This window comes from Triturus cristatus, chromosome 12, assembly GCF_964204655.1.
Source record: "Triturus cristatus chromosome 12, aTriCri1.1, whole genome shotgun sequence".
Lineage (NCBI taxonomy): Eukaryota > Metazoa > Chordata > Amphibia > Caudata > Salamandridae > Triturus > Triturus cristatus.
In genome coordinates, this window is record NC_140595.1 from 83,621,343 (window position 1) to 83,646,972 (window position 25,630).

Consider the following 25,630-nt stretch of genomic DNA (forward strand, 5'->3'; position numbering starts at 1 on the left):
CCCGTGCAGTAATGACAGAAGAAACAAGCGGTGTCTTTATTACTCGCATGTGGTCTGGAGAGACCGTCTTGGAACATTTTTAGACTTGGACAATGTGGACTCAGATTCTGATCAGGTTCATTTTCTTGCTGATCCGAACCCACAGCCCTCAGGAACAAGTGTGGGATGGAGAGGTCACAATGAGGCCCTGTGATGACGTCACAGTCACTGCATTCCAATGAATGAACACGCCAGAAGGTACAGACAAGCCCTGGCTCTGCGAGTTCCGAGTAACCACAGCAAGGAAGACTTTCCCTGAGAGAGTATCCAACCAGAGGTTGGTTGAGGCCAACAAATTCCACGAGAAGAAGGTGGAACAAGAAGCCATCAAGCAAAAGAGGGCAAGCCTAAGTGGGCACGGAGAGAACAAAAGGGTCAAGAGCGGTGGAAGTCAGTTGGGAGAAAACCATGAAAGAAGGAGGTGGTGAGAGATATGTATGATATGAAAAGAGTTAGGCGAAGAAACAAGAAGATGGAGAAGGAGTCTAAGAGACGAGATGCTGAATAAAGGGGGGAATCAGGAGGAGATGAAGTGGAAAGTGAGATGAGAAGTAGCAGTGAGGAAGGAATGGCAGCATGATCGAAGGGAAAGCCTTTAAATAGTGACACGTGAGGAACCAAATGAAGGGCAAGTAATGGCTCAAGGAGAAAGAGGAGGTGAATGAAAAAAGAGAGGAAGAACAAACGAGGACGAGGAAACTGGAGATAACAACAGGCGTGAGAGATAAAGGGAACAAAGGGTATGAGGTGGCAAAGTTAGGGGAGAAAAAAGAAGTGAACAAAAGAGAAAATAAGGCAGAAGTGATACAGCAAGAGAAAACAGTTGAGACTGAAGAAGAAGGAGGAGGTGTAGATGGAAAAAAAGAGGAAAAACTAAAGATGTGGTGAAGAATGAGAACAAAAAGAGGAGAGTGACAAACAAAATCAAGCAAAAGCCAGGGATGTTTAAGAAATAGTTCGAAATGTCAGGAAAGAAGACAAATAAGGGCAAAAAGTCATTTCATGATGGGGAGGAGAGAGACAAGAATGAATGGAAAGATGAGAAGGAGATGGAGAGAGAAAAAAAGAAGGAAAGGAGGAAGAGGCAAGTGGAACAGAGAAGAGGGATAAAAGAGAAAGATGTGATAAAGAAAAGGCCTGACTCCTCCCAGCACATTTCTCATAAAAAGCCGCCTAGGGTGATATCAAGTGCTCCCGTGGCCATTAGGGCAATCAAGGACAGACATCAAAGGATATCTGTTGAGCCCATCGACACGGAGGAGCCACAGTCAGCCATGGAGGTGAGCGGAGCAAGGAGTAGAACTGAGCAACCAGGCCCAAGATTCATCAATTGGGATGAAAGTTATGCGAAATATGAGGAGGATGAGGAATATTATTATTTTATCTTTGAGGGAACAGAAGAAAGGAAGACAATGCCACCTCCAGTTTCTGGGGCCAAACAGTACCGGAAGACCCCAACGCTAGAACAGCCTAGTAGGATTAGGGTACCTACAAAATTGAAGGCGACAGAAAAGCCGACAGCTGAGGAGAAGGAGGTTACTGACTCTATGGAAGAAGAGCATGTTACGGAGCCTAGGGAAGAAGAGGAAGTTACGGAGCTAACGGAAGAGGGAGATGTTAGAGAATTGGCGGAAGAGGATAAAGTTGAGTCTACAGAAGAGGAGGGTTTTTCAAAGCCAACGGAAGAGGAAGATGTTACAGACTCAACAGATGTGGTGAAGTTTAAAAAAGCACCAAAGGTCAAGAAACTTAAAGAACCAAAGAAAGTAGTGGAGGGTGCAGAACCACAACAAGTGAAAAAAATTCCAAGTCGAAGAAAGGTAAAAAAGGCTACAAGGCCAAAACAGATGGAAGAGTTTACAGAGCCAGAAGAAGAAGAAAAGGAAGAAGAAGAAGAGGAAGTAGAAGAAGAAAAAGAAGAGGAAGGAGAGGAAGAAGACGAAGAGGAAATAGAAGAAGAAGATGAAGGAGAAGAGGAAGAAGATGAAGAGGAAGGAGAAGTGGAAGAAGAAGATGAAGAGGAAGGAGATGAGGAAGAAGAAGATGAAGAGGAAGGAGAAGAGGAAGAAGAAGATGGTACTGAAGAGAAAACAGATCTAGATGATAAATTTGAAGAGGAGGAGGAGGAGGAATCTCAAAAAGATGAATATGTGGAAGTTAAGATAAAAAGAAGGAGGAAGAACAAGCGGAAGCCCCCAAACACAAGTAAGGAATGATTATTGTATGGACAAAACTGGGATCGAGTGAAAGAGCTCCTCAGTGCATGGGACCACAAGCCTTATATCCTGAACAGGTTTAATGGTGGCCCCAAACTTCTAGCAGAACGAATGTTGATGTGAGTTCTGTTGTGAGGGTGAAAGGGATACCTCTACACACAAGGGCAGCATTAAAAACTGTACAGAAGAAAGGGCAGGGGTGGAGCGGGTCATCCTCTCTGCGAAGGAAAATTGACTGGCCTTAGAAGACAAACTGGTAGATAGTGGGGGAGCCATGGAAGGAGAAGACTGGGTTAATGGAGAGTAGAGGCAGAGTAAGTAACAATTGGAACTGCCCACGTTTCATGATGCTAACGCCCCTCATGGATGGGAGTTTTTAAAGCAATCCATTACCCAACAGGAGGAGATGATAACAAGTGGTGAACCCTATAAGAAAATTACAACACATACAACATTCTATGATTGGGTCACTCTGCAAAGATGTCTCTTTAGGCCATTATAAGGAGGGTACATTGTGGATGGCACTCTATAAGGTAATCAATTTAAGAAGGTCACTCTATAAAAATGGTTGTACTCTAATTTTGCATCTCCCTTCTGAAATTTTTCCTAGCCCTGAAAAAAGGCGCCACCACCCTGCTGCCAACTGTTTGCGTCCGCTTCCTGTGGAGTGAAGGTCGCGACTTCTATATCACCAAAGTCTTTTTAGGCGCTGGCTTTGGTGGTTTTGTTGCTATTGGTAAGTACTATTTTGAGAAAATTACTAGGCAGGCAACAGTTCATAGAACTTTTTCAGGGTGATTGCATAGAAGAAAGACTCGAATTTGCATAAATTATTTGACGAAGAATGCATCCGCATGTGGAAACTGAAGTGTCTACATCAACAACTAGAGACTGTTGCTAAAGCACTACAGATCCCTGTGTCAGGGTCCTTCAGTATGCCTATTTCTCTGTAGGTAAGAATTCAGTGAACCCCGCAGTACGCCCCTTTTGCAGTAGATAACGACCACCAAACCCACCCGGTCCGTTACTCTTTTATCAGAAGTGGACTTCCAGGTGCATCCAGTCAGCCTGTTTCCATGGCAGATAAGGGTCCCTAATCCCTCCAGTCAGCCTATCACTCTCCAGATACAGACTGCCAGGTCCATCTTGTCTGATCGTTCCTCAGAAGATGAGGAAAGCCAGGCCCATTGAGACAGTCTATTTTCCAAGTAAATAAAGAATGCTAGTCCCAAACATTATGTCCATTTTCATTCAGATGTAGCTTGCAGGGCCCAGCGTTAGCTATTGCCCTGCAAATAATCAATGCCAAAACCTTCCAAACTATGGGGCAGGTTTACAAGAAACTGACGCATCTGTAGAGATTCGTCAGATTCCCTGCGCCAGCCTGCAATACTCTTTTGCCAACATGGATGCGCTTTATCTACTATACGGCGCACCATGGCGCAAGGATTGACAAATGTGTCAAAAATTCTGACTCATTGCTAGAGTTGTGTCACAAGCACGACGCAACTCCAGTAACGCATGGTGAGGCCTATACTCATACTGCGTCTCTCCTAACGCCTGCTTCAAGCAGGCGTAAGGTTTTGACACAGTGGCATCCCAGAAGTGGCGCAATGAAATCTTGTAGATTTCACTGTGTCACTTCCATGAGGCTTTGCTGCGTGGGAACACATACATTATACCTGACGCAGGTATAATGTAATGCAGGGCTTCACAACGCGACACATCTCCCTAGATGCATCACATTGTAAATTGGCCTCATTGTTTGTGCCGTTGCTGCATCACAAAGGTGACACAACGGCAACACAAAAGTGACGCCAGGGGCTTGTAAATCTGTCCCTATCTATTTACAAGCAGATATGGAAGGCATACTTCAGACTGGCCATTGCCCTGCAGATAAAAAGTGCCATGTCCATCCGGACTGCCCATTTATGGGGAGTGAAGGAGTGCCAGGCACATCCAGACAACGTATTGTCCAGCAGATAAAGAATGCGAGGCCCAATCAGAATGCCCAATTCCCTTTAGAGAAGAAACACCATTCCATTCATCCAGCATATTTCCTCTCTTGCTCTGATGTCACAGGAAGTCCTTATCTGCAGCGGGGCCTTTGCTCTTGCATTATGATTACTCCATGGTGTATATACCTAAACAGTGCAGGGATATGGGGACGTTTCATTAATATCTGTGATGAATTGTTATCAGTTTTAAATGCCTAGGAGTGCAATAAGTAGGATCACATACATCTGCATATACACGTAATTTTTAGGTCTCGCCTGACCCAACGCATGCGCTGGTCTGGCGAGACTTATTGAGAGGGCTCCAAAAAGTGCTACCAGGCCAGCCTGGAGCTACAGTGCATGTGCGCGGGCGCGCGCGCCGCTTTTACCGCGATTACTTTCACTTTTGCGGCCGCTTTGATGTTTGATCGCGATCTGGATCACTTTCGCGGCCGCAGGGCCGCTTGGCATAGCCAATAGGTCTCGCTTTTGGGACCTTATAAGTATTTAGTTATGCAACTGTTGCATGGCTAAACACTTAGAAGGTCCCAAAGGCGAGACCTATTGGCTATGGTTATAATGCTTAGATGCTTTGGTGCCCAAATGCTTGATCTATGTGGTTACAATGTGATGTTGGCATCCACTAAGGTGGGAATTTGCTTCCATGACAAGAACCAGAATCTCTAGAATCAAAGGAAAAGATGTGTTGTCATTTATTATAATAACAATAATTCATATTTGCAAAGCGTGAACGTATCACCCGTTAAGGGTATCCAGACGCTGGGGCGCCGTCGGGGAGATTAAGGGCCAGATGTATCAAAGGGTTTTGCCCATTCTGTGTCTATGGGGAAATGTGTTGATACATATAGCCCATTAAGTGAGCTATTGCCTAGAGTCATAAGGTGCTGAGCTGAGCTGCCGCCGGCAATCGAAACCGTGAGCCCTGCGCTCCGGAGTCAGCCGCTCTGGCCGCTGCGCCACACCTCCTATTAGAAAAATGGCATCAGCCGTGGGTTCATTTCCAATGATGAGTGGGACAGAATGACACATAACTGATGTCTTTTCTGCAATCAATTGTCCTTGTTAGGTTTCTAGTAGTGAATATGGGAGTGGATGTCCTTGTAGAGATCAAAGTTAGGCAGTTCGGGAATGGCATGGGCATTTGTTCAGTTCTGGAGCGCTCACTTATCTGATTTTGATGTGATGTCTTTATATTTTCAGGAATTTATTTTCTCATAATAGATCCCTTGAGTCTTGATGATTTCCGCAAAATGGGTCTCCTGTACGTCTTGTTTGGTAAGTACAATCTAACAGTATCTCCCACATACCATCATGTTACAATACATTACAGTGATTCATTTACAACAATATTTACGCTAGGCCTGGGAGTACTTTTAATTACGCCGGAGTGATTGGAATAATTTCGGTAATTTCGTGTTACTCATTGACATGGAATTACTGCCAATAACGAGATTACGCCTGCTCGCATAATTAATAGTAAATTGTGGGAAAAATCCTACCACAAGAGCACATTTAGCGAGTGACTCAACAGGCTGCTGTTTATGTTCGGTTTCATTTAGCGTTATTTTCTTAGCGCAAAATGCATCCTCTAATTCATTTTAGACACAAGGGCACATTTTGCCCTAAGAAACTAGTGCTAAATGCCTGGGGTGAGGGATTGGGGGAGGGGAATGTTGCCAGAAAATTCGACCCCAAAGGCACATTTAGCACTGTTTACTAGCGCAAAATGCACCCTTGCATCCATTTTGGACACAGGGGGACATTTTTGTGCCAAGAAAATAAAGCTAAATTCAGAATTACTCTTCTCACATAATTCCGCTTAATCTTGTGGAATGTTTAGGAAATTCCGTGTGATTACACTTCACTGAATTACGCAAGTTACGCCCATCTCTAGTTTACGCAGACAATGAGTTGAAGGGAAAAAGGTACACCTGTGCTCCATTCTCTTATTGGCTCCTAGGTGCAAGTTAGGTTCACTTCAAGACTGTGTTTGCTGTATAAAACCTATGAGGAGCTTTAATGGGACACAATCAAGTTTTTTATCAATAAATGTAGAGCATTTGCTCTGAATGGGCAAGTACGCTGAAAAATCCCCCCCACTAGTAATTACAAGTCTCCACCCTGAGCTCGTCAAGCCATTTGAGTTTACCTGCTGCAACTATGCTGATGATGCTAAAAATGATAGGCCCTTGGACCTGGATATGTAAGGACTCAGCCACTGCCTACGGGAAGAAGAGCACCAGATGTTACAGAACCACTTTAAATTCTAGTCGCAAAAATCTAGATCCTAACACGTTGATATTGGCAAAAGTATGACCAAAGTCCCACTTGATCTAAGGAAAATGGCCCACTCCCAACCAGCAAGGTGGAGCTAAGAATATGGGCATGATAATAGCCTCCAACTTCAAATTCAAAACCAAGGTGACCTAAATTGCTTTTTGCCTCTTAAAATTACTATTCTATATATTTATTTCCCTTGGATTAAGTGACTAGGTCCAGGCCTCTAGTGCTCTCACTGCCCGACTGTGCCAATGGACTCTATATCAGGCTCCAGAGAAACCTAAACAGCAAACTCCAAAACACAAAGAGTGACATAGCTGATTAAATGCTAAACATGAGCCCATGCAACCTGTTACTTGAACAATCTCCTTTAGAGCTGGCAGTTCAAGCTGGACTGTTCCCATGGGGAGCAGGGTCAAGACTGATTTGCATATGGCTGGGTTTAAATTGGAATGGCATGGGAAGCAAAAGAACAATGGATTTAGGCCCAGATTTCTGTACTAGGGTGAACGTTTGAAATAGTTCAACATTCTGTCCATCAATTGTTCTTTTTGCATTTGTCACCCCAAGTGGGATGGGTATGCCCAGATGTTGGTCCCGAGCTCTCCATGCCACTGGAGTCAAACTATACATTCACAATACACCTTAACACACCCAAAAAGAGTAACTATAATCCAAAGTTTAAGTAAAAACCAATGCACTGCAAACAATAGTCAGTTTTTCAAATGTCCTTAATCACAGTCGTATGACAAAGTATGATCAAACAACAACGCAGAACAGCAGCAGCCGACGCGCGTTTCGCCCTCTGGGCTTTTTCAAGGCTGCAGAAAGATACATATATGACAGTCATTGTACAATGATCAGATATGACCAGTGGTGACCAATAGAAGTCACCACGATGTTTACACACATTGAGATGCCCTAGACAACACATTTCTATTACACATGAATGTACATATGTCAAATATGTCATGCGTTGTTGTTTGATCATTAAAAAATCTGCAACAGGACCTGATTGGAGAGCTTCTTGTCATACGACTGTGATTAAGGACATTTGAAAAACTGACTATTGTTTGCAGTGCATTGGTTTTTACTTAAACTTTGGATTATAGTTACTCTTTTTGGGTGTGCTAAGGTGTATTGTGAATGTATATGTAGCATTTGGTTTCGTCCTAAATGTGCTGATACCCTGATGGGTGGGTATTGCCGACACCGTTGAGCACCTCTATATGTGAAATTCAAGACATACATGTCGATGTGTGATGAACTATTGTTGTGGATGTGCAGATCCTAAAGCAAAAACCCATGTCTTTTGTGATTATACTGGAGTCAAACTAGCCTGGCTGATGAGGGGTGATACCCCAAAACCAGTCCCAGGATACTTGTTTCCGGTCCAGGGAGGACTTAGCCTGGCAGTTCGGTCTGTACTGCTCCCTTGAGGAGCAGTGTCAAGACTGATTTGCCAATGGCTGGGTTTAAACTGGAATGGCATGGGGAGAAACAAATCGATGGATTTAAGCCCAGATCTCTGTACTGGGATAAATGTTTGAGATTGTTAAAAATTCTGTCCATCAATTATTCTTTTTGCAAGTGGGACGGGTATGCCCAGACGTGAGTCCTTTGCTCGCTGTGCTGCTGGAGTGAAACTAGTCTGGCTGATGAGGCGTGAAACCCCAAAATCGGTCTCAGGATGCTTGTCTCTAGTCCAGGGAGGGCCTAACCTGGCAGTTCGGGCTGGACTGCTGCCATACGGAGCAGGGTCAAGACTGATTTGCATATGGCTGGGTTTTAACTGGAATGGCAAGGGGAGCAAACAAACGATGGATTTAGGCCCAGATCTTTGTACTGGGGTGAATGTTTGACATTGTTCAGTATTCTGTTCATCAGTTGTTCTTTTTGCATTTATCTGTAAGTGTTTTTTTTGATGAAGGGTTGTTATCAGGGTGGACAAATTCATGTCCTCTACGTTAGTCATTTTAAGATTTTGAAGGACTGGTGCTGATTGAATCAAGGAAAGGCTCATTTGATTGATTCTGTGAGTAAATGTGTGGTGTGGTTTTGACTGATGCTGGTGAAAGGTATATAGGTTAAGTGATGTGTTATCGGAGACAGGATACATTTATTTAAACTATTTGGATTGTTTAAGGTTGATGAATTTCAATTCAAACTCTGTGAGATTTGTATTGCTAAATTAAAGCATAATTGTGCATCTTAAATAGACATAAACTGTGAGTTTACAGTCACTTACATTCATTATTAGAGATATGCATAAGTTACACATAAGAGAGGTCACGTGTTATGGCATCTATCACTTACTGGCGTCCCCATATGTTCATCTGCCTCCACATACATTTAATTTATCTCAGTATCTCCCTCACATCCTTGGTCTGCAAACTTATACATGTCTCCCCAACATATCTCAGTTGCCACTGCAGATACAAGTTCCTCCATACAGCCCACTGAACACACAAACCATGTATCCCAGTGAGCACCAATTATCACATATGACAGGATAGGTCCCAGACATATCACACTTCCTACACAACATAAGCCATGTCCCACAGGTTACAGCTCCAGCACCAGCTCATGGTGTTCTCTCCACACCCCAGAGTATCCACAGATATCCAAGCACACCAAACATGTCCCATCCCACTGCTCTGAGTTCTGAAGGCACTGCATGTCACCCCTACAGCTATCCATGGCTTTCAATCACAGACCAATGGAAAAAGAAAACTGGAATTTTCACTAAAACACAGATACTAGTGTGGTTAAATATTTATCTGTCCTTATTTCTTGTGATTGCTCCTGCAGCAGCCTGTGCTCTCGGGTGGGCCACTTCTCCGGACTTCCGCTGCGCCTGCTTCCTGATACTCCCGCTGGTTCTGGGTAAAGAAGGAAGAACCTACATGATCATTTATGTGATGGCTGCAATTTATGCTGGTAAAATACTTTTGTTTTTTCATTTTGTTTATTGAACATTCACATTACAAAGTACTCTGCTGGGTGAAATTCATCTGAATTGGCAAGTCCAAATTCAGAATATTAAATCTGGATTTCCTTGATACCTGGTGGCTTTACTGCCAGCAGGCCTTCGAAAATCCTTTCATTGTTTTTGACTCTGCCAATCAGAAATAAGACTGTGTTATCGCATACTTTCTCGCCTCCCGCCTCGCGCCTCTTTCCTATCCTTCTCCTTCAACTTATTCTAATCTATCCTATACACTCCCACTTTAGGAACTCTCTCTTCACTATATGAAACGAGCTAACAATGGGGGAGCCGACCTAAAAGTAACACTATACTAAAATATATACCATGTAACCTAAGGGCGACCCCGACAGACAAATGTTCTGTATGTCCTGCATGTATAAAATACCTAATAAAAATACTATTAAAATATTCAACAAAAAAAATAAAAAAATAAAAGAAATAAGACTGTGTTTACATTCTGGATGTACATTGTCCTTTGGGATTTCTAAATTACCCTAAAGTGGTGCTACAGTGCAAGCCACAGACAGGCATAGGAGAAATTGTTGGGAATTCCAGTTCTTAAGTCTGAGTTTTGCTTCTGAATAATGCACATGCTATCATTCCAAAGTTCAAAAATCCGAATGATAATTGCGCTCTTCTAACACTGTGTACATCTAGTCTCAACTGGAAACATTAAACACACAGTACAGTGTTCTTAAAACAATACATAGGAAAAATACACATTTCATAACACCTTCTGCAATTTTGTGTGGGTGCAGAGTAAGCACATTGATCATTTCCAAAAGTAAAAAATGTGGCACATTGAGAATGAATGAGTTGTACAAAATCCATGCCTGAAAAAGAAAGAAAAGAACTAAAACTCACTAAATTAATATGCAAATGGAAATGTTAAATAAAAAATACTGGCGTGTAAAGTCTTCATGATTAAACACATCATCCATAACATCTTGTAAATCCTACAATTGAGGAAGAAAAACAGTTTAATAAAGTTAGAAAACCACAATGTATTTGTAAGCCTGGGGATCAGAGTGAAAGTCAAATTGCTTCAACCTCATGCCTAACATATAAGAATGCAAATACTTTTCGGGCGCACAATTAAAAATGCAACACAAAGCCACATGTGGGTTACAAAGAATAAAACATATCACTGTGGTTATCAAATTTTGTGATCCAATAGGGAAGATAAATGGTCAGACAAAAAAACACTTGTATTCATAAGTAAAATCCTTTGTATGAAATATATATATATTGGATATGTGATTGGTTGCTTGATAGACCTCATACTCTTGAGGTAGGGTTACCCTAAACTTTTTGCTTTTTCCTTGTGGTTTTAGTTGATTCTTTTTTTTTGTGGCCTTAGGACTCTGGGCACTTTCCCACTGTAATGCAGTGTGAAAGCGTTCACCCTTCCTACACATGCTAGGAAGTGGTGATTACCTGATTAGTTGAGGTGCTGTACCTGTGAGTACCCTGTAAAGAGGTATACAACATACCAAGGGCAGCACTCATTGTGCCACCCACAAGAATAGCCTTTCAAAATATGTCTCAAGCCTGCCATTGCTGGCCGGTGTGCGCGCACTAGCACTTATGTTCCGGTTGGCGCACTGAAATGTGCTCTACAAGGGCTTGTTGGCTTACTCCCTTTTCTTTGTGGAGGTCTCGGGAACATCAAGATCTCCCATAAGGGGCCTACAGCATCTACGTGTCTTACCTGGAGAGCAGTGCCCTTGCGAGCACCTACTTCATCTGCGGAATCCTGAATGCAGCGTAGGGTGAGCGTGGAACTAAGTATTGTACTGGGAGACTGGATTGCCTGGTGCGGAGCTCCCAAACCATACCCGCATCTAAGGAGAATGGCCCATGCAAGTGTGGCCTGCTTCGTCTTCCATGCTGCATCCCTCTTGTATGACACACCGACTGCAAGCTCACTGTGTGCAGTTTCCGATTCATAGGTTGTGACCCTCGGAGGGAGGGTGCATCCGTAAAAGTGCTGTATTCTACTTTGTGCAGTACTACTGAACTTGCGCTTGTGTCAAGAATTCCTGTCATACGAGGGGAGGAAAACGGTAACCAGCGAAAACGGACTACATCTCCCAGGATGCTTAGCGGTTGAGAGGTTATGTAAACAGGAGAGCTGTTACATAACTCAAGGGAAACACGCCCTTATGTAAACAGGAGAGCTGTTACATAACTCAAGGGAAACACGCCCTTATGTAAACAGGAGAGCTGTTACATAACTCAAGGAAAACACGCCCTATAAAGGGAGGAACCGGGAGGTACAAGGCTGTCGGATATTGTGTTTACACCGACGTACCTGCTTCGTGAAGAGCAGTGTTCCGGAGTGGTGCTCCAGTAAGGCAAGAACGGAGGTAGGTCGAGTCGTTACTCCCTGGGCCGTGTCTTGCCCCATCGTCACCTGTGAAGGACCCGGAAGCTCTACCGGTCAACCATTGAGCTTCGCTTTTTGACTCGGCTGAGTCCAAGCGCAGTGGCGCTTTTGCTGGTTGGAGTCGTAACTCCCAGCCCGACTAGAGACACAGGGACTGCCAGCTGTAACGCACACCAGGAGGTGTTTGCCGCGTTACAGACTCGGAAGTCCACAGGATCGATCGAGCGGCTGCTCTCGGTTCAGTCTTCTTGCTTGTGATTGGGGTATCGGTGACGCATCACCAGGAGGTGACTCCGCGTCCCGGTGCAGTCTGAGGAAGAGGTTGAGCGGCTGCTCCCTTCAGGTAGAGACCCCGGCTGGGTGTTTCCCTGACTCCTCGATTCTCCCCAACACTCTTCGTGCCCCTCACAGCCTACCGATTGGCATTGTCGGCCATTTCATTTCTGCCCTCTGTTGGCATACGCCGGGATCGGCGTATATGCAGAGGACGGTTAGGACCATCCGTGCTGTGGGCTGGTAACGTACTTAGCCTGGAGGATTCCAGTGACTATAACTTTTGTTTGTTCTTTGTATTTTATTTGCCTTCATTAAAAGAACTAACCCTTCACAAGTGGTTGCGTCCTCATTGTCGTGTCTGTTAAACGATCCTGAGACGTTCAGGGCGTTACAAAATATCCGACCTTAATAACACTAACTGTCTCCCGGTCGATAACAGACATGGCAACACTTGATGATGTGCTGGCTGCTTTAGCGGCCATGCAAGTTGAAGTGGCTGCCTCTAGGCAAGAAACAGCCGATGTAAAAGCCAGACTGGATGCTATCCAATTGGACCCGCTCACGCCCAGCACCTCCCTCACGAACCAGACCCCTGCGGTAGTAGTGGAAATGCCGGTAGCCATCCCCTTGGCAACACCAGAGAGGTACAGTGGGGATCCTAACACAGTGCAGGTATTCCTCACACAAGTGGCGCTACATTTATCGTGCAAACCAAAGGCGTTCCCCACGAGTCAGGCTCGTGTGGCTTTCCTTATATCCTATTTGGCTGGAAACGCGGCACAATGGGCCGTACCTCTGGTGAGCAGGGACGACCCCCTCTTATGTGATTGGGGTGCTTTTCGCGAGGAATTCCTGAAGGTATTCGACAGAAGGGCTGACTCGTACACGGCGGACCGTGAAATGCTTGAGTTGAGACAGGGATCCAACGACCTGGTGCAGTATCTCAACGCGTTCCGAAGGCTGGTTGCGGAAACCAAGTGGCCTGTTGCTAAACAGACGGCGCTCTTCCATCAAGGGCTGTGCGATGAGCTCAAGGACGCCGTGGCTCATATTGACCCTCAACCCAAGACATGTGAGGGCCTTATCAACCTGGTATTACGGCTGGAACATAGGCTAAGTGAAAGAAAGGGGGATCATGGGAGAAAAGGAAAATCCCTTCCATCCTATGTGACGGTGGGAAGTCCTGAAACTTCCACCGCATCCAAGGGAGAACCCATGGACATCAGCGCAATACGAGCGAGCCTCACAGCCACGGAGAAAGAGTCACGCCGTAAACAAGGATTGTGCCTATATTGTGGCAAAAAAGGCCACTACGTACGTGAATGCCCTGCCAAACCGAAGACGTCACGTTATCGGGCCAACCGGTCGGTAACAGCCGTGGTGGACATACCGGCGGAAAACTAGAGGACTCCAAGACCAGAGAAGGGGCATCTCGGAGTCACTCATCCATCCCTTCACTTTCCAACTCGGTCACTAAGGGACAACGACACCTGTTTATCACGGTGCACGTGGGAGTGCATGACCAGTGGATACCCGTTGTGGCCATGGTGGATTCAGGGGCCACTGGCATGTTTATGGACCACAACGAGGCATGCAGGCTAGGGCTAGTGCTTCTTCCCAAAGCAGTTCCCGAAGACGTCTATGCGGTAGACGGAAGGCGATTGGTGACGGGGCCCATCGGACAGCACACGGGGGTCCTTCCGATGAGATATGGGAGGAACCATTTGGAACAAATCGATTTTAACATCATCCGAGCGCCCCAATATGGCGTCATATTGGGATTGCCGTGGCTACAGAAACACAACCCCTTTGTGGATTGGCCAACACATCGCATCGAAATGACGTCACCGTATTGCATCCTGCATTGTGGAATAAGAACGGAATCCCTTGACGCAGATGAGAGCGGGAGTCAGACGGTGGCTACAGCGGCAGAAAAAGATGTGGCTCTCCCCCAGGCTTATCACAGTTTTGAGGATGTATTTGATGAGGTGAAGGCGGAAGTGCTACCACCACATAGACAGTTTGACTGCCAGATCGACCTGGTGCCAGGGGCCAGCGTTCCCAGCGGCAGGCTGTATGCCCTGACGGAGCCTGAAAACGTGCATCTCCGGGGGTACCTGGATAAACTCCTCAAGCTAGGATTCATCCGCCCGTCCAAGTCTCCGGCCGCCTCGCCACTCTTCTTCATCCCGAAGGCTAATGGGGAGCTGAGAGCCTGTGTGGACTTTAGGGCATTGAATGCGATAACCATAAAAAATCGGTACCCCTTGCCTCTCATCAGTGTACTTCTGGAACAGGTCAAGAAAGCTCGTATCTACACCAAGTTGGATTTGAAAGGGGCATACCATCTGGTGCGCATGAGGGACGGAGACGAGTGGAAGACCGCCTTTAAGACCAGGTTCGGCCTTTTTGAGTACCTCGTCATGCCGTTCGGTCTGTGCAACGCCCCGGCAGCCTTTCAGTACTTTTTGAATGAGGTATTCAGAGAGGAGTTGGATATCTACGTGGTCGTATATATCGACGACATCCTCATCTATTCGTCCAGTGTGGAGGAGCACGTACACCACGTCAAAGCTGTGCTCCAAAAGCTGAGGGAAAACATGCTGTTTTGTAAACTCAGCAAGTGTGACTTCCACGTCACATCCGTGGAATTCCTCGGAGTGATGCTGAGTCCAGAGGGACAGGAGATGGCAGAACGAAAGATCAAGGCGGTGAAAGAATGGCCGGTGCCCTAAAGCTTGAAGGACGTCCAAAGTTTCATTGGCTTCGCCAACTTTTACAGGCGGTTTATAGATGGATTTTCAGGAGTGGTGGCCCCAATCACACAGCTACTGAGGAAGTCCAAGGAGTTTGTCTGGTCCCCTGAAGCGAACAAAGCCTTTGAGGCCCTGAAAAGCGCCTTTGGTAAGGCGCCGGTGTTGGCTCACCCCGATCCGGATCTCCCCTACGTGGTGGAAGCGGACGCGTCGGATGTGGCGCTGGGGGCTATCTTGTCCCAACGCAACCACGACACAGGGGTGCTTCATCCCGTTGCGTACATGTCCCGCAAACTCAACGACGCCGAACGCAACTACCATATTGCGGAGAAGGAGCTTCTCGCAATCAAGGACGCCTTCACCGAATGGAGGCATTGGTTGATGGGGGCAAGACATGTGGTGTCGGTGTACACGGACCATCGGAACCTACAGTTCATGACGGCCACTAGACACCTTTCTCCCAGGCAGCTGCGGTGGATGATCTTCTTTGCGGGGTTCAACTTCCGCATCACATATCGGCCGGGGACGGAAAACCGGAAGGCGGACGCCCTGTCCCGTCAATCTGCAGTTAAGGAACCATTGCCTGCAACCGAGCGTTCCATCATTTCCCCGAGGATGGTATTGGGGGTTATCCAACCGGATACTTTCCTGAGGGGAATAAAGAGAGGGATCAGGTCATTCGCATGGCGGAGGTGGCTCCTCAGTCACAGAGAATGGCAGCTGAAGGACGGGATACCCCTGAAGGGCAGGTGCCTATTGATACCCACGCCTAGGCTAAGGAAACAAGCATTCATCTGGTGCCATGACTCTCCATGCGCAGGTCATTTGGGCTTTGAAAAAACGGTGGCTAGCATGGGACGGCATTTCTGGTGGCCAACCATGAGAGTGGATGTCAGGAGGTGGGGACAGGAGTGTCCTACGTGTGCTACCATGAAGGCCGACCATGGCCGAACCCAAGGGCTCTTACATCCACTTCCGACCCCGGATAGACCATGGGATAGCATATCACTGGACTTCGTGGTGGGCCTACCGGTAGACCAGGGGATGACGGCAATACTGGTGGTGGTGGATTACTTGACGAAAATGGGGCACTTCATCCCCTGCAAGAGAGTCCCTACGGCCGGGGAATTGGCGTCACTACTCCTAAAGAATGTGGTACGACTGCATGGATTACCTGGGGTGATCGTGTCGGACCGGGGGTCGCAGTTTACTGCGCAATTCTGGAAGACTTGGTGCACTGCGCTGCATGTTAAGACCGCCCTGTCCACCAGCTACCACCCTCAAACGGACGGCCAAACCGAGCGCCTGAACCAAACGCTCAAACAGTATCTGCGATGTTTTGTGGACCAGGGCAGGGAAGAATGGGTCGACTTGCTATGGGTTGCAGAGATAGCCTATAACAACGCCACTCACAGCTCCACACAGTCATCTCCGTTCTATAGCAACTATGGCCAACATCCCAGGTTCTTGCCATTTCTACATCCGTTCAGAGAGGACAGGATTCCCGCCACAGCGGACAGGGTGGCACACATAAAAGACACGTTGATGCGCTCAAGGGCTGTCCTAATAGAGGCCAAGAGAAGATACAAGGCTGCGGCAGATAGGAAGAGAAGGCCCGGGCCACTGTACCGCACTGGAGACTACGTCTGGATATCCACAAGAAACATGAGGTTTCGAAAGAACAGTGTGTTCCATCCCAAGTACATGGGCCCCTATCGAATTACCAAGTGTATGGGTCCCGTGAACGTAAAGGTGTGCTTGCCCCAGTCATTGCGGATACACCCTGTCTTTCATGTATCATTGCTCAAACCAGCACCCTCCAAGCCGTCTGGGACACCTAGGCCGGTATGCGTGGAGTCGGAGGTGGAGTATGAAGTGTCGGGCATACGGGCGTCCAAATGGCGCAGGGGGAAGCTGTGGTACCTGGTTGCGTGGAAAGGCTATGGCCCGGAGGAGCATTCATGGGAACCGGCTGAAGGGGTTCATGCTCCGCGCTTGGTCTCCTTGTTCCATCGGCGTTTTCCTGCCAGCGCTGGACCCGTGGGGAGCCGCTGAGAGGGAGGATGTACTGTCACGAATTCCTGTCATACGAGGGGAGGAAAACGGTAACCAGCGAAAACGGACTACATCTCCCAGGATGCTTAGCGGTTGAGAGGTTATGTAAACAGGAGAGCTGTTACATAACTCAAGGGAAACACGCCCTTATGTAAACAGGAGAGCTGTTACATAACTCAAGGGAAACACGCCCTTATGTAAACAGGAGAGCTGTTACATAACTCAAGGAAAACACGCCCTATAAAGGGAGGAACCGGGAGGTACAAGGCTGTCGGATATTGTGTTTACACCGACGTACCTGCTTCGTGAAGAGCAGTGTTCCGGAGTGGTGCTCCAGTAAGGCAAGAACGGAGGTAGGTCGAGTCGTTACTCCCTGGGCCGTGTCTTGCCCCATCGTCACCTGTGAAGGACCCGGAAGCTCTACCGGTCAACCATTGAGCTTCGCTTTTTGACTCGGCTGAGTCCAAGCGCAGTGGCGCTTTTGCTGGTTGGAGTCGTAACTCCCAGCCCGACTAGAGACACAGGGACTGCCAGCTGTAACGCACACCAGGAGGTGTTTGCCGCGTTACAGACTCGGAAGTCCACAGGATCGATCGAGCGGCTGCTCTCGGTTCAGTCTTCTTGCTTGTGATTGGGGTATCGGTGACGCATCACCAGGAGGTGACTCCGCGTCCCGGTGCAGTCTGAGGAAGAGGTTGAGCGGCTGCTCCCTTCAGGTAGAGACCCCGGCTGGGTGTTTCCCTGACTCCTCGATTCTCCCCAACACTCTTCGTGCCCCTCACAGCCTACCGATTGGCATTGTCGGCCATTTCATTTCTGCCCTCTGTTGGCATACGCCGGGATCGGCGTATATGCAGAGGACGGTTAGGACCATCCGTGCTGTGGGCTGGTAACGTACTTAGCCTGGAGGATTCCAGTGACTATAACTTTTGTTTGTTCTTTGTATTTTATTTGCCTTCATTAAAAGAACTAACCCTTCACAAGTGGTTGCGTCCTCATTGTCGTGTCTGTTAAACGATCCTGAGACGTTCAGGGCGTTACAGCTTGTTTGTGTGGAACTGGTTTGTCTGTTGTGACTCGTATCATCGTGCACCAGACGTTGTGCCTCATTCCAGGAATGTAAGGTGAAACCGACTGTGGGTTGATTGGAAATGGACTGTCTGGTGTGACACGGATTATCGCACTACAGAGATTGTGTCTCATTCCAGGGAGGTACAGAGAACCAGACTGTGGGCTGATTGGCAACGGATCGTCTGATGTGACTTGGATCATCGCTCACCAGACGTTGTGCCTCATTTTCAGGGAGGTACAGTGAACCCAACTGGTGGGTCATTGCGACCAGATTGTCTGGTGTGACTCAGATCAACGCACACTAGACGTTGGGTATCACTTTCCGTGATGTGCGGGGACAGCTGAACCCCCCATTAACCAAGTGTTCCGTCTTGTCCTCAGTGCAGTGAACAAACAGCTCTTTCCTCACCCAGCCTGATGACTTCGTGTTGCCAGGATATATCGCCTGGATCAGGCCTGGGTGATGAGAGTAAGTGACCGGGCGGAGGTACACTTCAGAGAGCAATTGGAAGACAGCCCACGGTGCTTCTGAAAAGTGTGGATGTGAATTGTGTTACTTGCCAGGGTGGGCCCAGTCCAGACAACGTATTACGCTGCATGAGGGTGCTGGGGTAAAATAGGTTCCTTCCCAAGTGTGCATATTTCTGATGACATTTTAACACTGTTGGCCTAGTACTGCTGTGTTTTATGCCCAGAGATACATGATGTTCCTATTGTGTTAATTAATGTGGGTGTTGAATACAATCTTTGTTTACATACACCAAGTGTGAAGTCCCTTTTGTGATGCTCAGTGTAATTATTGTGAGTGAGTGCTGTGCCAATGCTTTACGCATTGCCTCTATGATAAGCCTGACTGCTCAGTGCCAAGCTACCCAAGGGTGAGCTCAGGTTATACAATGAGTGTAATCAGCTAGCCCTGACAGGAGTGGTAGGTTCTGCCTGTCTTGGGCACCACCTCAGGCAACCTGAAAGTGCCATTTCCAACATGGCTCAAGAACAATATTGGTTATTTTTGTTACATATATATATTAGAGGTAGATATGAGTTCTAACAATTTTTTTTACTAACTGTCACAGATTGTAATTTAGAACAGCTCCAAGGTGTTAAAAAATGGCAATCTAAAGAAAGGTATCCAGACAGAGAAGCACAAGTAGCAGCAGCTTTAAAACTAACATAGAAGGGTGTTTCCCTAAAAGGACAGCCGTAAAATATTCTAGAAAATTAATATATAAAACAAAATTAAAAGAAAAAGAAAATTCGCAAGTGTTATAAAAAAACGCACTCATAAAATACAGTACACTGAATTCTATTGCCTTTATGCATGGAAACAATGGGTTAGGAACTCTTTCAACCCTAGAGAAAGAACCTTAGAGATTACTCTAACTGAATGACATACTTACTGACTGCAATGTTGGAAAGGAACATGAGCAGAGACAAAAGGAATTAAGAGATAACATAAAAAAAACTAAAGGCAACAATTTGGGTGTAATAAATAATACACAATAGGTAATAACCACAGTAACTCTGCAGCACCAAAGGACTTTTAGCAATGGAACAGTAGAGAGTTTAAGATCAGTAACTGGTACTACAAGAAGGAACACATTTATATATTTACCAAAATTAGACAATATTAGTCTATCTCAGCCAACAAATAAAGGAGGATATAAGAACACCACTATTTTCAGAATCTTTGGATAATGAGATGGATTTAGCTAAAGGAAGGAGTTTAACACTCCTTCTTTCCAAAAGCGTTGCTCTAAAACTATGTATACAATCTCCACAAACATTCAGGCAGAGATAAGAAGACTTTAAAAATAGGACCTGAAAAGTGGAGAAACTGAAATCAATGAAAGAAGAAACATGGTCAAGGAATGATAACCAGATCTGAAAAGCTTCAATGCATTACCATAGTTTTGGAACGAAAATACCATCTGACAGAAATATTGTGTCCTAAACATTGTTTACAAAAGTATCATACTGCTGGAGTTGATAACAGAGACAATGGTGCTTTATTTTTGTATATCATATTTAAGACATAATATTCCTGTCAGAGAATATTTCTGCTGACAATAATCTGACATACAACTGGGCTACCAACTGCAGACACAACATTAGTAAAAAAAATCTATGCATCTTGGAAAAGAGTTACCATTTTGCCCCGATTTACATTGAGGTTCAATTCAAACAAAATCAGAATTGCTGGAGTTTAGACCATAGCTCAAGATTTTTTAAAAATCTTTACTGATTTTAACATTAACAAAATAACATTTGGTCAATGAAACATGATAATTATTTACTAGCTTGTAAGATTATTTAAATCGTGTGTCCAACACTGTATAAGAGATTGAAAATTAAATAACAAAACATACATACCTTAAATTTAGGTCAAATATGCGCTTAAGTCATTATAACAATGACACCTGCAGTGATGTAAATTGTTTTTACAATCCTGGTGGTGTGGTGGTATTCATTTAGAACTGATATTTGTACATCGATTAGGCGGCCTTTGTTGTCACATGACTTGAAAAGGGAGATCTGAAACCAAAAGAATTATCTGATCACTCCACCTGACATGTTCCCATATTTAATACCATGTATTTGAGGGGATATCGTGATATATGTCCTTCTTGTTTCTGCAGCTAAACTAGTAGGGCATGAATGCTCCAGATGTTAGGTCGCGAGTATGGTGGATCAATTCCAACAAATAAAAGTTTCCGGTGCTGCAGATCGCTGTCACTCTGACTTCTGTTTACATTGCTGCAGCAATTTCTATTTTCGCTACTGTACTTTTGATTAAATGTTTCTCCCATATGGAGACGTTAGGTGCCCAGGAAGACCGCCAGTACATTGCAATCAGCCTTTCAGTCAAAGCTTCTTGTTTTGGGACAAGACATTGGATCCAGCAGGCAAGTCTCTGGCTTACACAAACTAGCCCTGCATGATAGTGTTCTGAATCCATCTGTTAATACCCTCCAAAATGAGAAAAGGACCATACAATTCCATTATACTGCTACCTCAGCTCCACAACTGGTGCAAGTCTCTGAGACAACTGGATACGTCCGGTGGAGATGGAGAGGTGTAAGATAAGTACAATGTATGCAGCGGAACTGTAGTATTTTAAATCTGGCATTGCCGGATGTACCTAGCCTCAGTGGACCCCTCTTCCTGTAGCCATCTGGTGGTCAATTGCAGCTGTGACAGCAGATAATATGACTAGAGGAGAAGCATCCTGATCTGCAAACCTTTGATTGAAAGATATACTTTGTTAAGGGAGACCCTGCTCCCTCCACGACCCCAAAACATTTTAGTGAAGGCTTCCCTACCCTTCACAGGAATTGGTAAGAGATTCCAAATTATTATATAGCTGCGTATTGCATTTGAAGCCTTGTTGATGTTCTACTCAACAGCAGCCTCCTCCCGGTGTAGAATTGCAAGCCGAGATACTCGAATGTAGTGTTTTCCTATTCTAAGACCAGCTACCTCTTCTGGGACATCAGGAATTAACCCTGGCGTTCAGGGGGAAGATGCTTCGTATGTTCTTATTGACCATTAGCCTACAGGCCTGATCCAAACTGGTCGATTGCATTGATGGTTCCCAGATCTTGCAAATACAGCAGAATGTCACCTGCATACAGCAAAACTCTGTGGTGAACTAAATCCCGTGTAACATAACACCGTGCCTCATGTAACTCTTTATTGGCTTTATGCCCAACGCAAACAGTAACAGGATGGCCTTTCGTGTGACCTTCATCAAAGACCATGGATCAGACAAACAAGTTATGTACCTTCGGTAACATCTTATCTTGGAGAAACTCTAGCTAGCTACACATTCCTTACCTTAGGATATTCCCCAGGTGACACACTGCATCTGGAAATGTTTGAGCAAGCCCTTTGTGCACTGGTAGGTGGCATGAGACAGCTCCACGTGGCGTTGCCTGCTCCGTAAGTGACATACGTGGTGTCCATATAGGCATCACTGCAGTGCGCTGACTATATTTCCATACCAGAAGCATGTTGCCAGGCTGAGGAGGAATTACTAGTGTGCCGAAGTGAAGCCTTAAAGGATCTTTTTGATGTGGTAAGATTGCGCAGAACAGAGAGGATGGGAGGGTCGGTAAGGAATCTGCCACTAGATAGAGTCTCTACCAGATAAAGCGTTAACGAAGGTAAGTAATTTTTGCATCTGATACAGACTTCTAGTTGTAGAATGTTTACCTTAGAATAGATACCAAAGCAATCTCTCCCTGGAAGTGGGTCTGCAAACCGTTTTAATCTAGAAGTCCCAGAGGACTGAAAAGGCAAAATGCCGATGTCGCTGGACCCGACTGTTGAGGCAGCAGTGTTTGGCGAACGTGCGCAGTGATACCCATGTAGCGGCCAGACAGATGTCCAAGACTAGGACCCCTCTATCTAAAGCAGGGTTGCAGCTTTAGCTCTGATGGATTGAGCTCTTAAGCCCTTAGGGGGCTGTTTCTTGGCCATTGTGTAGCAGATCTTAATGCAGAGGATGATCCATCGCAAGATAGTTCTCTTCTGAATTGCCTTCCCTTTCTTTGCCCAGGCAAATTCAATAAAGAGTTAATCGTCCATCCGGATGTCTTTGATATGATCAATGTAGAACCATAACGCTCTTTTTGAATCCAGGCGGTGGAGCCTCTCCTCTTAGGATGACGTGGGGGGTAAGGTAGGCAGGGTGGTGTTCTGCCCGACATGGGAAGGTGTGCCTACCTTTGGCAAAAATTATGCTCTGGTTCAAAGCACCATCTTGTCTGGGAAGAATGAAGTGTAGGGAGGGTAACTGAGAGCACTTGTAGTTCACTACCCCTCCTGGCAGATGCTATTTCTATAAGGAAGACAGTTTTGATAGTGAACCATAGAAGGCAGATGTGCATCGGCTCAAAATGTGAACAGATGTGGAAGGTGAGAACTAGATTCAAGTCCCATTGAGGGATAATGAAGAGTGTAGGAGGAAACATGTGCTTTAAACCTTTAAGGAATCTAGGGCCAAATGTACGACCGTTATTTGCAGTGGCAAAGGGGATTTTGGCCCCTTTGCAACCAAAAAATAGGTCAGCCCAATGTACTAACCCTATTTTGCGAGTCACTAATCAATTAGCGACTTGGAAAATAGGGTTAATGACTCGCTATTAGGAAGGGGGTGCCAAGGGCGTCTCTTCCTAATAGCGAGTCCATAACCTATATATGAATGTTTTGCGACCGCGACCTTCAGACAAGGGTGCAGACAGAGGATCAATAGATTTAGATGCACACCAAGCCACAAACGTGTCCCATCGGCAGGCTACATTGTTTATTGGATGAAATCCTGGCTACCAGAATGACATCACGTACTTCAGGAGAGAGAGCAAACATTCTCAACTGTTGCCGCTCAATATCGAGGCATGAAGGTGGAGAGTGGACAGGTTCAGGTGCAGGAACCTCAATGGACAGTATTCCTCAACCAGGCGTGACGGCGGCACGCCGCCATAAAAGAAATAGCTTGGCCCAGTTAGTCGGTTGTAACCAATCAACATCTAATCGTGAACTTTGCTGCATCTCTTCCATCAGCACGTGGCCAACCATATTCCACACAGTATAGAAACAACGGCTCAATAAGCATTCGGTGTTCACAGGCCACAGTGTCAGGGGGAGGAAGAGAAAACCCACTTATCATCAAAGGAATCCAGCCTCTTGGATTGCCTATCTGGTGGTGTGTTAGGGAACGCACTGGGTTTGATCCTGCAGGTTGAGGCCTGGACCACCAGGCTCTCAGAGTTGGCGTGCTGGGAGAGGAGGGCTGGGACCCTCACGATGATGGTGATCAATGGACCTGTGCACAAGAGTGCATGTGCAGAGCTTGGCCCAGGCCTCGAGCAGGACATCAGTAAAAGCTTTTTTAAAAGGTAATAAGGGTTCTGAATGAGATACCCAGGGCTGAAGCAACTCTGTTAAGATGTTGGTCTTGACCTAAACAATTGGCAATGTTAGGTCCAGGACCTCAGCCGCCCACTGGACCACCATTGCAAAAGAAGCCCCTTCCTCTGTAGCCCCAGTGGGAGGAGAGGGGGTCCAGTAATCTGGTGAGGTGTCCAGACCACTGGCATCAGCCAAGTCCTTGTACCAGTTGTTTCTGAGCATAGACTCTGATCAGGGGTCAGAGTAGCCAACGGGATCCTCATATCCCATCCATTCATGTTACTCAGTGGGCTCTTAAGGGAAATTGAGCTCCATCTCTAATTCAGGCAGTGTGGGACTGGCTGGCACAGCAACTGACATCATGCGACGCCGGTTCTGCTCTGTATCAGAGTAGGGAAACACGATGGGTTTGGCGCTGACAATGCTCGAGAATGGTGCCACTGGAATGGTCCCTGGATGAGGTCGCAAATCCGTTGCCAAGGCCGATCCGGATCCACCAATGGATCCTGAGGGGACGACTGGCGCCAAGGGTAAACCGTCCAGTGAAGCCCCCAGTCAAAGACCCTTCTGAACCCATGGGACCCGGGGGCACTGATGAGGAGTTTGGCCATCCAAAGATTTGGCTCAAGGCCTCATAAATATCTCAGAGTTGCACGGGAAACTCAGGAAAGCAAAGAGCGAGCCCAGTTTTCAACTCCCGCTGCACAGGAACAACCTGAGATGGGGGCCCGAATTTGTGGTGTTGTTCTCTTGCGTCGTTGAGAGAATGGGAGTGACGTGGCGTAGTCGAAGAGCGCTTCGAATTCTTGGACTTCTTCATATGAACTTATCCTAAAGAATTCCAAGAGTGAGATGAGGACCGACACAAGCGACTCAGGGAGGGGTCTCGAGACCTCCCAAGTGGTCTGGACCTGGAGCAGCGCTGAGTCACATGGCAAGCGGGTAACCTTGGGGTTCATGGTCTTGCACTCCACACAAGATGCACCGTCATGGTCCCTCTCCAAGCACCATCGACAGACCCCCACGATGACAGGCTCCACAATGCTTATGGTTAAGAAAAGGTAAACTAACATTAGATATGTTGGGTTTTGCATTACAATAGAAACTTTTCAAGTTAAGTGATAAATAACCTTGATGTGCACCAGATTTGCTTCTAAGTATATCAAACTCTTCATGGAGTGGATAAAGTCAGTGTGCTGGAAAGAAAGCAGGCAGCAATTGTTATATAAAATAGATTTTTAAGTTTGATACACTAGTAAATTTATTTTGATTTGGAATTACATCACATTAACTTCTCTCTACCCTTTGATGCATGGACAAATTATTGATGGTCATTGTAGCATTTTTTGGCCATGAAATAGCTCAAGGGGATCGCCCAGCTGAATGGGTACGTGTTGAGGAAAATATGAAATTGAACTATGCTGAGGGCAGCAAGTTTATTAATAATGTTTTCTCTGTTGTGCTTCATCTTTCAGACATAGGAGAATAAAATACATTTACTTCACAAGTGCTCATCATAATAGGCGATTTTGCAGATGACCTATGACCACTGAATATGTGGCTAAATACTTTAGAAAGTACTGTTCCCATTATCAAAGAGCAAACAAGTCTCCAAACCTTAAACTACA

General features: G+C 46.0%; 1 protein-coding gene across 1 annotated transcript in view; it reads left to right on the forward strand.

Moving 5' to 3' along the window:
• DCST1 (DC-STAMP domain containing 1) overlaps positions 1-25,630 on the forward strand; it is a 249,222-nt gene that overhangs the window by 31,756 nt on the left and 191,836 nt on the right. The window contains exons 4-8 of the mRNA XM_085637022.1: positions 1,209-1,940; positions 2,031-2,244; positions 2,866-2,991; positions 5,474-5,548; positions 9,365-9,493. Of these exons, the coding sequence (XP_085493148.1) occupies positions 1,209-1,940; positions 2,031-2,244; positions 2,866-2,991; positions 5,474-5,548; positions 9,365-9,493 (1,276 nt within the window). The remainder of the gene's footprint in view (positions 1-1,208; positions 1,941-2,030; positions 2,245-2,865; positions 2,992-5,473; positions 5,549-9,364; positions 9,494-25,630) is intronic.